This window comes from Nomascus leucogenys, chromosome 3 (genome assembly GCF_006542625.1).
Source record: "Nomascus leucogenys isolate Asia chromosome 3, Asia_NLE_v1, whole genome shotgun sequence".
Lineage (NCBI taxonomy): Eukaryota > Metazoa > Chordata > Mammalia > Primates > Hylobatidae > Nomascus > Nomascus leucogenys.
In genome coordinates this window covers 82,573,247-82,589,312 of record NC_044383.1, presented here as the reverse complement: position 1 = coordinate 82,589,312, position 16,066 = coordinate 82,573,247, and the positions used below count along the sequence as shown (strand labels likewise).

The following is a 16,066-nucleotide window of genomic DNA, read 5'->3' as shown; positions in this document are numbered from 1 at the left end:
TTTTTATAGGCCAAAAAGTTTGACAAAGTAAATGTAAATGTATGAATTTGACTGTCTTACCAATTAATTAAATATGGATGGAGATCTTTACTTATTGAGGAGGACATCCACATAAAAATATTATTTCTTAATGCATTGTGGTTAGAAGAGATAATACGGAGAGAATAATATGTTGGGTCAAAAGAGTTGACAAAGTTTGCAGCTCAGAAACATGTCAAACAGCTAAGCAATTGGGGAAATTTGCTACTTTTTTTCCCCATTAAATCAGCATTGACCCATACAAACTTCATTCAGAGTAGCACATGCATATAAACAGTCTCAGGCTGAATTGAAAGGAAGCTTTTATATGTCTGTCCACTTAATTGTAAGCTCATTTTAGGCAGTGATAGTACCTTGTTCATCTTATCTCTGTGGGTGTTAAGGCAGTGTCTGACACTGCATTCAATCTTGTCTTAAGAAAAATACCTGAGAATCAAACAATCCTCTATTCATTACAGGAATACTCCTCTGCTCAAATCTTTCTGGTGCTGGGGTGAGCTTATTCTCTCACAAGATAGTCTGGATAGCTGGATCTATGCCCTTTTTACTGAATTCTTTTTGAATTTTGCTGATGTCAATTTGTAATAGGAATAAGTCACAAATAGACCCAAATGGATGTCCTCAGAACATTCTAATTTTTGGATGGATTATTGGCCTAAATGGAATAAAGGCACTAAAGATTATTTTGAGGAATGCCTTCCTTGAAGAATCCTTAATGGCCCATCTTTTTTCACCTACGGTCTCTGCTTATATCCAGCTCTCCTCTTCTCTAGCCTTATGGAGGAGAATGCTATAGGCAGCTGCAAGTTCAGGAATATACTCTTCAAAATTTTCATGTAATGGTAGGTTTATTTTGGTTCTGTAAAGGCCTGAACATCATGGTCATATGTGCTATGTATGAATAATCACCAAAATGGGATATAAAAGTCATCTCCAATTAGTACTTTTAAAGTAGAACTATCACTTCCTTGAAACAATCATTTTTCTGTGAATTCAATTGCATTTATTTATTCATCCAACAAATGTGCATTGAGATCTTACTCTGTGCTAACACTGTGTTTTCTATATATCCCCACTTTATTATATTTAACATCTTATATTTAATACCTTGATGATAATTTTATTTAGGCTCTCTTAAATGATAGAACTCAAATTAAATGATAGGGCTCATCATTATGAGCCAAATCTTATATCCATATGGTAAAATAAGACTGTTTTAAATATTAGGGCTTCAGAAAAAAATCTTAAATTGATAAGTAATTAAACGTTCATAAATGACACCATTTATAAATATATTTATAGGTATCATTTTTCTTTGTAATTTGAGGAAATTATTTGTTTTATTATGACAATGAGTGTTATCAATAGCAGAAAGAGCACTGTCTTAGATTTTCTAAAGTTTTATTGGGATTACTTCCCAGGTGCTGAAAATCACAACAAATTGGATATTTAAAAATACTTGAATAATTTAATTTAAGACCATGAGAATAAGTAGCTGCAAATCAGCTTAATGAAAATAAATGGGAAGTCTAATAGCTTCCTGAATAGAACAGTTCTGCTTCATACCTTTCTTATTCACTCCATGAATAATTTCACCTTCACAAATGTGATAAACAGATAAAAAAATAGATCAAATAGAGACAGTTATACACTTCGTTCAACTTCGGAGTCAAAGAGGTTAGAATTCAATCGCAACATGTTCTTCCTTTGTTATAGTATGCAAAGTTGGAACTAGACATTGTAATACTTAGTGAAAATTTTTCATACTTTAAGATGTGCATCTTCATTTCCCAAATAGATTAAACAGCTGATCAGTGTAAAAACAATAATCAAACCACAAGCTTACATTATGGACAACTACAAAAATGTGAAAAAACAATGTTTACAAATGATAATGAAGAATAAATTACTCTCCAGTGCACATAATTAGGTATATACAGGATAATTTAAAACCGAATGGAATGATTGCTCATGCTGAGCTTTTAAAAATCTCCACCAGAATATACATGTTACCCTAGAGAGGGTGATAAAAATAAATTGTGACACAAAAGTAGTATGTTGCATCTCTTCTTATCCTCAATACTTGGATGATATCTCATCAAAATATTTATCAAGTGTGCAGGTGATGAAAAATTTTAATTCCAAAACCATTTCTCTAAATTACCAACAGACTTATATTCTTGATGCCTTTTCACATGATCGCAAGCCAAGCATGCATGTGACTCCCAAAATCGTGGAAGATTTACAGTGAAATCCTTCCTCCAGTTAAAGTAACTAAGGTATAACTTATTGTTTCTGTCGACTTCCTTCAGATACTTCGCTAGCTCACTGGGAGAGTTATAATCTTCCACATGAATGAATGAATCTGCTGGAATATAATTCTCATAGTTTTCCCTAGATGGTCCCAGAACAACAGGTACAGAGCCAGCCAGAAAAGCATTGTAGAGCTTTTCCGTGATGTAATCCTTGTGGATTGAATTTTCAAAGGAAAGATAAAATTTACAAGTAGATATGGTAGGAATCAAATTTTTATCATTGACATATTCTCCAAATGCTTGCCCATAGGTATGGATTTCAATGCTTTTGCTTAGCTCATTGTAATACTTGACCCTGGCATGCTCAGGGTTCCAGTTACTCACAACCCAGCACACCAACTTCTCTTTGCTTGGCACTTCAAACACGAAGGGATTTGTGCTCACCGTCAAGAAGCCATAAGGCACTTGGATATCTGAATCACGGCGGTAAGTCAGAGTCAGGTTAAACAAGTGCTCAATGCCACTCTTTTGGGGAGTGTGAGTTGGTGATTCCAAATTCATCCAAATCCATTTCTGGAAGGGTGGCCTAGCTTGCTGAGGTAAATTTGTCAGATCCCAACTGATGTCTCGGTGATGGATCAGAACTGCATGGGATTTGTTGTACAGTGAACGGTCCGTTGTGAGGTGGCATCCTTGGATGTTGAACATTGCTTGGCAGGATGTAAGGTCAAAGGTCTGCCCAAATGGCCACACCCACACCAGAATAGTAGTTTCATTAAAATAATCAGTTTTGGTGGAGAAGAAGTTTTTCATTTTCAGCACAGAGCTGGCTGATTCCATTGGACTGAAGATCCAGCTGTTGGTAGGTTTGATGTAAATGAGAAGACATGCCATGAAACAGCCCAGGATAATGCAGACAATTAAAAATGGGCGAAGAATTCCTTTGGATGTTGATGTCATAATTTTTCCTATGAAACAGAGAAAGACAGAAGGGGAGGTAGGGGTGGGAATGAAGAGATAATCATAAATGTATTTGAGATATATTTAAAATCATAAATATGAGATACACAGGTAGTAATCAACTGCGTTTTCCTTTTCAGTGTTATAAAACCATTGAGAGAAACAGAACTTTCCTCAAAGCCAAGAAACAGCTTTCAAAAGGAAGCTTCCCGAAAACTCTTCTAAAAGTACCAGCATATCTTCAAACCAAGTAACATTTTTTTCCATGCTATCCTTAACTGTTCTACTTTTATTTGCTTGTAGAAAGTGGCACAACCTAGACTGTCATTGCTAAAGCCATAACTAAAATTTTTAGTATTTTGTAACCACATCAGATTTGTGAACATCTCCCGGTTGGTATAATCACTTATTTACTCGCAGATTGAGACTGTACCATAACTTTGAGGTTCAGATGGAATTCAATAGAAAACTAAACTGTTTTTAAAAACGTTATGTTTTTGGTTTTCTCGTTATAAATTTACCTTCACAGTTTGCAAATGCATTAGTATAATCATCTGGCAAAAAAATGGCATCTATTGATTTGATACATTTTTAAAAAACAAGTACACTCAGCCAAATTTTATAAATTCAAAACTCACCGTGTTTTGTTTTTATTTGTATATTTTCTTACAGTTTTCTTTGTTTACTTTTAATAATTTGTTAGTACAGCCAATATCTACCAAGATGTAATAATCAAATGTTCTATTTGCATTGGAACAACATTCTCACTTGTGTAGCATAAGGGCTTTAAAAAAGTTTTTCTTTGTATTAAGATGATATTGGTATTATAAAAATAAACATAAACAAATTCTCAAAAAAGGGCTATATTTCATGAAGAACAACTTTGATCTCATGAATTTTAGCAGATTGTGGCTAAAAAAATGAGTGAAGGCTTTTTTTTTTAAGAAAAAAGTGTCTTCAAGTTTTTTCTCTTTGGCATTCATGCCTCTTTATGGCTATGAACGCAAAAATATATTTGCAAAAAGTGTTTCTTGATAAAATTCTCACGGATCGTTTGAAATTCATGTTGTTTCTCTTATGAAAATAATATGGCCTATAAATTTCAGACTCATTAAAGTATTTTGAAAGTTTGATAGAAACTAGGATAGAAACATTAGATGTTTCCTTCCAAAAAAGGGGAGAAATTATCCTTCATTTAATTACCTAAATATATGTGAACATTAGAAAAAGCACAGTCTTTTGCTATGTAGTTATTCTTAAAGCATGTGAGACTCTGAGTAGCAAAGCGTAACTATGAGTCCAAAGATTTTGGACACTGCATTCTAGATCACTCTCAGAACTACGTTATTGGAATCAAAGATTGCAGCTTCCTGTCAAAGTTGGTTTCAGTTCTACAGTCAATAAGAAAATGAAAACAAAAGTATATATCAAATATGTCTAGGAGCTAAATTATTAATCAATCCTCGGAATACAGAGAAAATCAGGAAAGAATTATGAAGGAAATTTCAGTTATTCAGAATTAAATGACATTGAAGGTTCTATATGCCAAATTTTGTTGTATATTTAAACAGAAGGAAATTATAGGTTTGCACACATTTCAGAAAATTAATAAATTGGCCAACTCAAGAAGCTAGACACAGAAAAATGGTATAATGCTAAAAAAAAAAGAAGGAAAAATGTCAAGGTAAGGTCCAGAAATTTGAAATGAGTAGTAATGTCACAACATTTGAAAATACTCAAACTTTAGGTAAGAATAATGAAGAAAAAAGAAATTCAAATGTAATATCAAAATAGCAAATAATTGTTGATTTAGCATAGATAAAAACTGAAGTAACTATTTTGAGTAATTTTATGTTGAAAAATTTGAAATATGACTAAATTGTTGTATTTTTGTACAAATACAGAAATATCAATGTTTGTAAAAAAAAATTCTGATTCAACAGATAACAGTTAAAGAAATGGAATTCATAAACAACAACTAAAGGCAAATACTAGGTATAAATGGTTTTCCAATAATATCAACAATTCAATAAATTGGGAATACCATCCACCTTTTTTAAAATTATTTTAGAAAATACAAAAATTAAGAAAGAAGCTTAACTCATGAGGTCAATTATAATCTTGTTACCAAACAAGACATGACATTGTTTTATAAAAAGTCATTTGTGCTTATGAACACAGATGCAAAAATACAAAAATTTAGTAATAATAAGTATTAGAAATAGATCTTGATGTGATTCAAGAGTAAGTTTATGGAAGTTTAGTTGCGTTTGATCCTAAGTATAAATTTAACTGGACAATCTCTCAATTCCATCTAGACTCCAGAATTTACAGACTGAAAAACCTTACTGGAAGGGTCTCTTTTCATTGGAAAAACATTAACTTTTAATATGCGTGATTTGACTGACTGTTGCAGTGTTTTCTTCCTGTGAGACCAATGTTTAATGGTTTTTAGAAATACTCTGATTGAAAGTTTCCTTAAATCCTTTTTGAACTGAAATGCAATGGCAAAAACTATTAAATAAATGATGTCAGTTCAATATAATCAGGTTACAACTGAAGTAGCCACCATTTAATAAATGCTCACCCTTAGCCAGGCCTTGTGCCAAGCATTTTACACACATCATTTCCTTTAATCCTTCTAGAACCCCTAAAAAGGACATCTTTTCTCATTCCTTCACAGATGAGGAAATTGCAGGCCACAGATACAAGTAACCGGCTTAACTACTGGATTGTGTGCTCTCTTTCCTTCTATAATCTACTTTGAGCAAATAATACAAACATGAAACATCCATTTGCTTTTGGTATCTCAAGTTTAGTTGTCTTGATTTCCCTGGTCTTTACCTTTTATTCTGCAATTAAGAACTATTTAACCATGAGTTAAATTTAGATTAATTTCTTTTAACAAGGACATCCGACACATATATGTGGCACTTATTAGTGTCAAACACTGATCTGAGCACTTATATTAACTTATACACGCACACTAACGTATTAACTCATTATATCCCCATTTTATTGATAAAGAAACTGAGGCCCAAAATGATTAAGTAACTTGTCCAAAACCACACAGAGAGTTAATGTCACAGAATACTTTTCAAGCCCAGATCACTTGGCTTTAGAATCTGGGCACTTGATAATTAACATTTTAGATCACTGATTCCCCAGGTTGCAGCCAGAATATGCAATCATTTTAGTGATACAAGAATGTAAGCTTTGTGAGGGGCTTTGTTTTCTTCACTGCTGTATCTTTATCATCAGAATGTAGTAGATGCTTAATAAATGCTGTATATCTCATGTGAATGAATGGGTGAATTGCTGCATCTCAACTATGTACAAGTACTATGCTTAGTAGGTAACCAGATATACAAAAACGAGCCAAATGTGAATGAATGAATATGTACTTTGTTTCTTCGTCTGTGCATTTAGCATGGAGCTCTCTATGGAACAGCTCCCATTAAAATTGGCACATGGCTATTCCTACCACTAGAAGAGCAAAATCTCCCAGTTTTGCCTCTCTTTGTTTTGTCTCAAAGTTAGCATCTATCCACAACATTTTAGTTCCGTGTCTCAATCTCTCTCTCTCTTTTATTCGCCAAACGAGGAATTGGTCACTAGACAGAAACGATGTTCCTTCTACTCTGTGGTTTCCAGTTTTCATGCTTCCTGGATGTTTTATATAACTTGAGGTTATGCTTGTTAACTCTCTGCTCACCACTCCCCCTCCTTCATTTTTCACTGCTGTCAGGGTCAATTACTAAATAATAGGGGCAGTTACTCAGTAACCCCTACTTTGTACAGAACTGTCAAAAAAGTTTGCCTTTTGGGGCCAAATTGACATCTCCTGGACAGAATCCTTTTCACCTATTCCTCACAACTAAAATTCAGTTGAATACTCAACATGTCTTATACTGGTAATCAATACAACCTATTTTAAAAACACCTGCAGCAGTGTTACTATACCTCACCGGAGATAGCAATAAATGTATAGCACAAAGCAAATTGTAACAGTAAATAGAATAATTATAACCTTTTCAATTATTTTTAGTAGTCTCAAGTACGATGAGAGAATGTAGCTTAAAGACTTTACCATCAAAAATAACGGAATCTCGGTTAAAAGTGCTGCTTAACAAGACTTGGTATGCATGATTCAATTTTCTGTTAAGAGATTACCTCCAGTCGTTCTTTAAGAACACTCTACTGAATGTTAAAGAATGGAAGATAACTTGAAATAGAAAAAGATTAGAGTTGTAATTCTCAAACCACAGATACATATCAAGGTATTAGGGAGAAAAATGTGTAACTAAGGAGAACAGGAGGCTCCCTCAAGGAGTGGCAGTCCTACTATAAGTTTTGATTTTTGGTGGAGGTAGGTATTGAATCCTTCTTTTAAATGGAAAGAAACAGGAGCATACTATAGAACAAAGTTCAATACTTGCTTAAAATGTGGAGATGAAACAGGATAGCTGAGCTTGTAACTTGTCATGTGGGGCATTATTCCCAGATTGCAGCACTAGCTACCTCTTCAACCCACGTCCCCTATCCCTCATTAGCAGGATGGTGGGGTTGGAAGAGATTTTCCCTTATGCCATTAGGAGTTGTTGGGTCATCACATTTGACAGTCACCGTATAGTACATTTACTATTGTGTGTGTGTGTGTGTGTGTGTGTGTGTGTGTGTGTACTATCAAACCATTCCTAAAAAGACTTTTTGATAGCTGGTAAAAATATGTGAAATACATAGACCATTTGAACAGAACTTTAGATCAACCTGAGGATCTTCAAGATAAATTCATACCAACTCCAAAGACAAGAAATGAATCACTGACAAATTGAAGGGTGAATTAAAGTTAGCAAAGGCCTCAGAAGCAGCTTCAGAAACAAAGTTTCTGTCTGACTTTCTACTGCTCTCCTGTCTTTCACGCTCATTATCTCCTAAAGCAAGCAGTAGAAACTAGAATCCCTCTTTCCCAAGGCACTCATAGAAACAAGAACCCTTTTCCTCCAAGGCCACTAATAAAACCTAAAAATAGTACTACAACTTTCACCCATCTTTCTGTGTAAGAACTAGCCATGAAGAAATTTTCTGACCTACCTTGTTGATTGTAGGTCATAAGACCTGCATTCCAGAGAAGATCCTGCCTCTTACCAGAAGGAAGGAATGCTAAAGAGAAGCCAAGAAGAATCTTAACAGACTGGTCTTGCTGGGTTTCTCCCCTTTATTTTATTTTATTTTATTTTATTTTATTTTATTTTATTGAGATGGAGTCTCACTCTGTCACCAGGGTGGAGTGCAGTGGTGCGATGTCAGCTCACTGTAACCTCTGTCTCCCGGGTTCAAATGATTCTCCTGCCTCAGCCTCCCAAGTAGCTGGGATTACAGGTACACACCACCACGACCAGCTAATTTTTGTATTTTTAGTAGAGATGGGGTTTCACCATGTTGGTTGGGATGATCTCGATCTCCTGACCTCATGATCTGCCCGCCTCAGCCTCCCAAAGTGCCAGGGTTACAGGCATGAGCCACTGCACCCGTCCCTCCTTTGTTTATTATTATTAAATCAGATCATTTTTGCCCAATCACATTTCTATATGACTGTCCATTCTTCATTAATCCCAAGCATAAAAATGAATAGTTCACCTTAAGTCTTTGAGTCTTAATTCTGAAGGCTCCCATGTAGCATAAAGCTATGATCAAATAAATTTATTATGCTGTTATTTTTTAATTAATCCATCTATTATATTAGACTATTCTTCTATTAATCTGTCTTTGTTAGAGGGGTGTTGGCCATGACCCTTATGATGGGGAGGAAAGAGATCACCACCTCTCTATTCCCACACTGGCAATTGCTTCCCCTTCTTCTTCCCCTAATATTCCAGGATCCAAAGTATGTATCTTGAATCCTTCAAAATATATCCATAATTATCTATATTTTCAAATAAGCCAAAACACCCCACAACAACACTATATGTAAATTCTCAAAACTACAAATAAATCTCTTTATTTTATATAAGCCATTTGTGTTATCTGATTCTCAACTATTAGTAATCTGCTTATGCAGGTTCAAAAGAATAATTTGCTCCTCATATAATCATTGTGATCTTCACTATCATAGTATTAGTACAGGATTCTGCAAAAATCTGAATACTACAGTGAATGCTTATAATTTAAATTGGGTGGCTTATCTTTTCTTTTTAGGTTTTTTTGGTTATTGTTTTATTTTGCTTTTACTCCTGCCTACAATTTTTATGCTAAGAACACGTGCAAGATTAAAAACAAAAGCTTTACACTCATCAATTATAAACCAAATTATTTTCTGTCTCAAAGTCCTATAAAACTTTATATGTTCATCACTGCGCTTTCAAAAATTCCCTTGAAACTTCAAATTCTATTGAATCTCTCTAATGGGCATTCCTCCTCTGTGTTCCCACAATTTTCTCCATTAAATTCTGAGCCAAATGCCTCTTGCCTTTGGGAAAAATGCCATTTACTTGGCATGAAGACACTGGTTGATCTTTGGAATGCTATAAAATTTGTGTTTGTGAACCTTTCTCAAAGATCCTTAGATATAATTTCTGGTATTTCCAAGGGTAAGCCTTTGTTTTATTTCCTCAAGCCCTGAGGAAGTTGCCACCAAATGACACCAGTTTTGATCACCAACACTTTTCCTAAATATTCCTCAGAACTCTCTCTGGTAATAATAAGTCCCTGATTCATTTCTGCAGTGGGTTTGTCTTTAGACAGTCCAATGCATGTCTTTTTAAAATTCTTTTTTCTTCTTTCATTTTTGCCTCAGACATTTGTTTCTACTGGCAAGAGAGCTGCCAACTGCCGCTTTTCCTGTACTGCAAATTTCTTTATATTTTGGGCACCTTCTACAGTCTCTCTCTTTGAAATTTTCTTTACGAATTCAGGGATTAGCCTCTTTTAGTTTGATCTTTCATCTGCTCTCTCTCCTCTCCACTCAATCACTAGTCCTTCATCACTGTCTTTATTAACTTTAGAAGCTCTATTTACTGGCTTCAGCTGTGGCTAGAGCCATGAGATCTGACACGGAGCCCAAGTGTAACCTGGCTCATGCTCCACATGCCCTTGGGAAATACCACAGACAGGGCCAGGAGGTGCCTTGCTGGCATTTTTTCAGAACAAGCTTTCTGGCACCCTTTGAGTCCAGCAGTCTTTTATAACTTAGCTGTCAGCACCAGCACTTCTGTGATTATTGTCAGGTTTAGTCCCTTGCAGCCAACAGATTTAAAAAAAAATAAAAAATCCAAAACTCTCATTTTGGGCTGATATATTACTAGCCTTTTGGACTTTATAAATGAGAATGTCTTCATTCCAGATGATAAGGTAGGGCAACTAACCCAGTGACATCTTGACATCTTCTTGTCCTTCATATCCACACCTAACCTAGCACCAACTCCTACCAATTTTACCTCCTAAATATTCCTTACATTAGTAGACTTCTCTCCATTTCCCTAGGTCAAATGTCTATCGATTCTAGTATGGCAGACTGATATTTCTTTCTAAGTGGTCCACCTAGTGCTCCCTTTTGATCCTTTCAATTTGTTCACAGTACAGTAGATTAGTAGTCCTCAAAGGATGGCTCTAGACCAGCATCATGAGCAACATCTGGGATCCTGTTAGAAAGGCAAATTCTCCCACCGGAACCCAGACATATGAAATCAGAAACTTTGGAAAGAGGCCTAGCAACATGCTTTGGAGAGCCCTCCAAGTGGTTCTGATGTACACTACATTTTTTTATTATTATTATACTTTAAGTTTTAGAGTACATGTGCACAATGTGCAGGTTTGTTACATATGTATACATGTGCCATGTTGGTGTGCTGCACACATTAACTCATCATTTACATTAGGTATATCTCCTAATGCTATCCCTCCCCCCTCCCCCAACACCACTACAGGCCCTGGTGTGTGATGTTCCCCTTCCTGTGTCCAAGTGTTCTCATTGTTCAATTCCCACCTATGAGTGAGAACATGCAGTGTTTGCTTTTTCGTCCTTGTGATAGTTCACTGAGAATGATGGTTTCCAGCTTCATCCATGTCCCTACAAAGGACATGAACTCATCCTTTTTATGGCTGCATAGTATTCCATGGTGTATATGTGCTACATTCTCTTAATCCAGTCTATCATTGATGGACATTTGGGTTGGTTCCAAGTCTTTGCTATTGTGAATAGTGCCGCAATAAACATACGTGTGCATGTGTCTTTATAGCAGCATGATTTATAATCCTTTGGGTATAAACCCAGTAATGGGATTGCCAGGTCAAATGGTATTTCTAGTTCTAGATCCTTGAGGAATCACCACACTGACTTCCACAATGGTTGAACTAGTTTACAGTCCCACCAACAGTGTAAAAGTGTTCCTATTTCTCCACATTCTCTCCAGCACTTGTTGTTTCCTGACTTTTTAATGATGGCCATTCTAACTGGTGTGAGATGGTATCTCATTGTGGTTTTGATTTGCATTTCTCCGATGACCAGTGATAATGAGCATTTTTTCATGTGTCTGTTGGCTGTATAAATGTCTTCTTTTGAGAAGTGTCTGTTCATGTCCTTTGCCCAACTTTTGATGGGGTTGTTTGTTTTTTTCTTGTAAATTTGTTTGAGTTCACTGTAGATTCTGGATATTAGCCCTTTGTCAGATGAGTAGGTTGCAAAAATTTTCTCCCATTTTTTAGGTTGCCTGTTCACTCTGATGGTAGCTTCTTTTGCTACGCAGAAGCTCTTTAGTTTAATTAGATCCCATTTTTCTATTTTGGCTTTTGTTGCCATGGCTTTTGGTGTTTTAGACATGAACTCCTTGCCCATGCCTATGCCCTGAATGGTATTGCCTAGGTTTTCTTCTAGCGTTTTTATGGTTTTAGGTCTAACATTTAAGTCTTTAATCCATCTTGAATTAAATTTTGTATAAGGTGTAAGGAATTAAATTTTGTATAAGGTGTAAACATTTAAGTCTTTAATCCATCTTGAATTAAATTTTCTACATATGGCTAGACAGTTTTCCCAGCACCATTTATTAAATAGGGAATCCTTTCCCCATTGCTTGTTTTTGTCAGGTTTGTCAAAGATCAGATGGTTGGAGACGTGTGGTATTATTTCTGAGGGCTCTGTTCTGTTCCATTGGTCTATATCTTTGTTTTAGTACCAGTACCATGCTGTTTGGGTTACTGTAGCCTTGTAGTATAGTTTGAAGTCAGGTAGCGTGATGCCTCCAGCTTTGTTCTTTCGGCTTAGAATTGACTTGGCAATGCAGGCTCTTTTTTGGTTCCATATGAACTTTAAAGTAGTTTTTTCCAATTCTGTGAAGAAAGTCATTGGTAGCTTGATGGGGATGGCATTGAATCTATAAATTACCTTGGGCAGTATGGCCATTTTCATGATATTGATTCTTCCTGTCCATGAACATAGAATGTTCTTCCATTTGTTTGTGTCCTCTTTTATTTTGTTGAGCAGTGGTTTGTAGTTGTCCTTGAAGAGATCCTTCACGTCCCTTGTAAGTGGGATTCCTAGGTATTTTATTCTCTTTGAAGCAATTGTGAATGGGAGTTCACTCATGATTTAGCTCTCTGTTTGTCTGTTATTGGTGTATAGGAATGCTTGTGATTTTTGCACATTGATTTTGTATCCTGAGACTTTGCTGAAGTTGCTTATCAGCTTAAGGAGATTTTGGGCTGAGACAATGGGGTTTTCTAAATATACAATCATGTCATCTGCAAACAGGGACAATTTGACTTCCTCTTTTCCTAACTGAATACCCTTTATTTCTTTCTCCTGCCTGATTGCCCTGACCAGAACTTCCAACACTATGTTGAATAGGAGTGGTGAGAGAGGGCATCCCTGTCTTGTGCCAGTTTTCAAAGAGAATGCTTCCAGTTTTTGCCCATTCAGTATGATATTGGCTGTGGGTTTGTCATAAATAGCTCTTATTATTTTGAGATACGTCCCATCAATACCTAATTTATTGAGAGTTTTTAGCATGAAGGGCTGTCGAATTTTGTCAAAGGCCTTTTCTGCATCTATTGAGATAATCATGTGGTTTGTGTCTTTGGTTATGTTTATATGCTGTATTATGTTTATTGGTTTGCATATGTTGAACTGGCCTTGCATCCCAGGGATGAAGCCCACTTGGTCATTTTAGATAAGCTTTTTGATGTGATGCTGGATTCAGTTTGCCAGTATTTTATTGAGGATTTTTGCATCGATGTTCTTTTTTTGTTGTGTCTCTGCCAGGCCTTGGTATCAGGATGATACCAAAATAAAATGAGTTAGGGAGGATTCCCTCTTTTTCTATTGATTGGAATAGTCACAGAAGGAATGGTACCAGCTCCTCCTTGTACCTCTGGTAGAATTTGGCTGTGAATCCTGCTGGTCCTGGACTATTTTTGGTTGTTAGGCTATTAATTATTGCCTCAATTTCAGAGCCTGTTATTGGTGTATTCAGGATTCCACTTCTTCCTGGTTTAGTCTTGGGAGGGTGTATGTGTCCAGGAATTTATTCATTTCTTCTAGATTTTCTAGTTTATTTGCATAGAGGTGTTTATAATATTCTCTGATGGTAGATTGTATTTCTGTGGGATCAGTGGTGATATCCCCTTTATCATTTTTTATTGCATCTATTTGATTCTTCTCTCTTTTCTTCTTTATTAGTCTTGCTGGTGGTCTATCAATTTTGTTGATCTTTTCAAAAAACCAGCTCCTGGATTCATTGATTTTTTGAAGGGTTTCTTGTGTCTCTATCTCCTTCAGTTCTGCTCCGATCTTAGTTATTTCTTGCCTTCTGCTAGCTTTTGAGTGTGTTTGCTCTGGCTTTTCTAGTTCTTTTAATTGTGATGTTAGGGTGTCAATTTGAGATCTTTCCTGCTTTCTCTTGTGGGCATTTAGTGCTATAAATTTTCCTCTACACACTGCTTTAAATGTGTCCCAGAGATTCTGGTATGTTGTGTGTTTGTTCTCATTGGTTTCAAAGAATATTTTTATTTCTGCCTTCATTTCGTTATGTACCCAGTAGTCATTGAGGAGCAGATTTTTCAGTTTCCGTGTAGTTGAGAGGTTTTGAGTGAGTTTCTTAATCCTGAGTTGTAGTTTGATTGCACCGTGGTCTGAGAAACAGTTTGTTATAATTTCTCTTCTTTTACATTTGCTGAGGAGTGCTTTACTTCCAACTATGTGGTCAATTTTTGAATAATGTGATGTGGTGCTGAGAAGAATGTATATTCTGTTGACTTGGGGTGGAGAGTTCTGTAGATGTCTATTAGGTCTGCTTGGTGCAGAGCTGAGTTCAATTCCTGGATATCCTTTTTAACTTTCTGTCTCTTTCATCTGGGGTGGTTCCAAGATGGCCGAGGGGCGGTTCCAAGATGGCCGAATAGGAACAGCTCCAATCTACAGCTCCCAGTGTGAGCGATGCAGAAGACGGGTGATTTCTGCATTTCCAACTGAGGTACTGGGTTCATTTCACTGGGGCTTGTCAGACAGTGGGTGTAGGACAGCGGGTGCAGCCCACCAAGCGTGAGCCAAAGCAGGGCGAGGCATTGCCTCATCCGGGAAGCACAAGGGGTCAGGGAATTCCCTTTCCTAGCCAAGGGAAGCTGTGACAAATGGCATCTGGAAAATTGGGTCACTCCCACCCTAATAGTGCACTTTTCCAAAGGTCTTAGCAAATGGCACACCAGGAGATTATATCCCGCACCTGGCTCGGAGGGTCCCATGCTCACAGAGCCTCACTCATTGCTAGCACAGCAGTCTGAGATCGAACTGCAAGGTGGCAGTGAGGCTGGGGGAGGGGCGCCCACCATTGCTGAGGTTTGACTAGGTAAAAAAAGCAGCTGGGAAGCTCAAACGAGGTGGAGCTCACCGCAGCTCAAGGAGGCCTGCCTGCCTCTGTAGTCTCCACCTCTGGGGGCAGGGCATAGCTGAACCAATGCAGCAGAAACCTCTGCAGACTTAAATGTCCCTGTCTGACAGCTTTGAAGAGAGTAGCGGTTCTCCTAACACAGAGTTCGAGATCTGAGAACAGACGGACTGCCTCCTCAAGTGGGTCCCTGATCCCCGAGTAGCCTAACTGAGAGGCATCCCCCAGTAGGGGCAGACTGACACCTCACATGGCTGGGTACCCCTCTGAGATGAAGCTTCCAGAGGAATGATCAGGCAGCAACATTTGCTGTTCAGCAGTATTCGCTGTTCTGCAGCTTCCACTGCTGATACCCATGCAAACAGGGTCTGGAGTGGACCTCCAGCAAACTCCAACAGGCCTGCAGCTGAGGGTCCTGACTGTTAGATGGAAAACAGAAAGGACATCCACACCAAAACCCCATCTGTATGTCACCATCATCAAAGACCAAAGGTAGATGAAACCACAAAGATGGGGAAAAAACAGAGCAGAAAAGCTGAAAATTCTAAAAATCAGAGTGCCTCTCCCCCTCCAAAGGAACGCAGCTCCTCATCAGCAACAGAACAAAGCTGGATAGAGAATGACTTTGACAAGTTGAGAGAAGAAGGCTTCAGATGATCAAACTTCTCTGAGCTAAAAGAGGAAGTTTGAACCCATCACAGAGAAGCTAAAAGCCTTGAAAAAAGATTAGATGAATGGCTAACTAGAATAACCAGTGTAGAGAAGTCCTTAAATGACCTGATGGAGGTGAAAACCATGGCACGAGAACTATGTGATGCATGCACAAGCTTCAGTAGCCGATTAGATCAACTGGAAGAAAGGGTATCAGTGATTGAAGATCAAATCAATGAAATGAAGTGAGAAGAGAAGTTTAAAGAAAAAAGAATGAAAAGAAAC

At 37.0% G+C, this 16,066-nt stretch overlaps 1 protein-coding gene across 1 annotated transcript in view; it reads right to left on the bottom strand.

Moving 5' to 3' along the window:
* Positions 1–868: 868 nt before the first annotated feature.
* FUT9 (fucosyltransferase 9) overlaps positions 869–16,066 on the bottom strand; it is a 195,446-nt gene continuing 180,248 nt past the window's right edge. The window contains exon 3 of the mRNA XM_003258348.3: positions 869–3,262. Coding sequence (XP_003258396.1) covers positions 2,175–3,254 — 1,080 coding nt within the window. The 5' untranslated portion in view covers positions 3,255–3,262 and the 3' untranslated portion in view covers positions 869–2,174. The remainder of the gene's footprint in view (positions 3,263–16,066) is intronic.